Raw genomic sequence first — 1455 nt, forward strand, 5'->3', positions numbered from 1 at the left:
TGTGTGTGTGTGTGTGTGTGTGTGTGTGTGTGTGTGTGTGTGTGTGTGTGTGTGTGTCCGTCTGTCCGTCCATCCGTCCGTGTCTGTGTCCGTGTCTGTGTCTGTTCATCCGTCCAGGTGCTGCGATGGAGGAGGTGACCCGCCTGGTGTCGACAGGAGACTGTGTGAGGATCTGGGATGCAGCATCGATGGCGCCGTTGGAGCAGTTTAACCCTCACAGCGCCAGTCACCCGGTGGCTCAGGCCTGCTGGAGCTCCAACAGTATCCTGACAGATGAACGAAAACAGACTAAATCCCAGAAATGTCCTTAAATCTAAGAAACGTCCTAAAATCTTAGAAATGTCCTAAAATCCTAGAAATGTCCTAGAAAAACTCAGTGGTTGTGTCTCTGTGTGAACTGGGGATGGTTGACCTTGACCAGTTGTCTCAGACCAGTACCTGGTGAGCGCCAGCAGCAGCGGAGACAAACTGGTGGTCTCCAGCCTCAAATTGTCTCCTGTCCCGGTGGTGGAACTGGGCGAGGGGGTGAGAGCTCCTGTTCTCTGCAGATTTTGTCTTTGCGTTCAGTGGTCCGTGTCTCAGCGCTCACCCTCTGCTCTCTGATGGTCCATGCAGAAAAAGCAAACCCGTGTGTGTCTCAGCTCGTCGTCCCAGTTTCTGGTCAGCGGAGGTCTGGATCACTGCGTCCACATCTGGGACCTGAAGACCAAGAGACTGCACCGCTCCCTCAAGGTGAGACCTCACAGGGGACAGAGGGACACCTGCTAGAATATAAAGTCTGTGTCAGAGTCTTTTCCATGGAGGAGGGGACATTATTGTCTCTGTCTGTCCCTCAGGACCACAAAGAGGAGGTGACCTGCGTGTCCTTTAACGTCAACGACAGCTACGTGGCGTCCGGCTCCACCAGCGGAGATCTGGTCCTCCACAGTCTAACCACCAACCTTTCCAGCAAAGCCTTCGGACGCGGCAGCAACCAGGTCAGAGTGTTTGTCAACACATTTTTTCCTACAGCCCCCGAGGGCCAGATCGGGCCCCTGACAGGACCCCGACTATTCTCTAATCCCCAATAAAATACTGTGATGGACTCTGTGAACAGTTTTTGTCCTTTTAGTCTCCATAAGGTGTCAGAGACATAAAACAGCATCAACATAGAGCTTGTTGATCAAAAAAAGAGCCAGAGGAGGATCCCCCACACCCCCGACAGAGGACACAGCTGAGACACTGATGTCCTAAAATCACAGAAATGTCCTCAAATCCCAGAAATGTCCTAACATTCTCCAAATGTCCTTAAATCTGAGAAAAATCCTGAAATTTGGAAAAAGTCCTAGAGACATGTATGGGGCCGCTGTGACTGGCCCCTGGCATTTTGTAAAATTGGCCCTCACACACAGCAGGTGGAGTGTCCCCTGGTGTGTGTGTGTGTGTGTGTGTGTGTGTGTGTGTGTGTGTGTGTGT

At 51.8% G+C, this 1455-nt stretch overlaps 1 protein-coding gene across 1 annotated transcript; it reads left to right on the plus strand.

Moving 5' to 3' along the window:
- The first annotated feature begins 80 nt into the window (after window positions 1-80).
- Window positions 81-1150, plus strand: LOC121966426 (protein NEDD1-like). The gene is made up of 4 exons (XM_042516520.1): window positions 81-261; window positions 431-525; window positions 616-732; window positions 837-1150. The coding sequence occupies exons 1-4, from the start codon at window positions 126-128 to the stop codon at window positions 1068-1070; spliced, it is 582 nt and encodes a 193-aa protein (XP_042372454.1). The 5' UTR covers window positions 81-125; the 3' UTR covers window positions 1071-1150.
- The last annotated feature ends 305 nt before the right edge of the window (window positions 1151-1455 follow it).

The sequence above is a fragment of the Plectropomus leopardus genome, unplaced genomic scaffold (assembly GCF_008729295.1).
Source record: "Plectropomus leopardus isolate mb unplaced genomic scaffold, YSFRI_Pleo_2.0 unplaced_scaffold24511, whole genome shotgun sequence".
In the NCBI taxonomy this organism is placed as follows: domain Eukaryota; kingdom Metazoa; phylum Chordata; class Actinopteri; order Perciformes; family Serranidae; genus Plectropomus; species Plectropomus leopardus.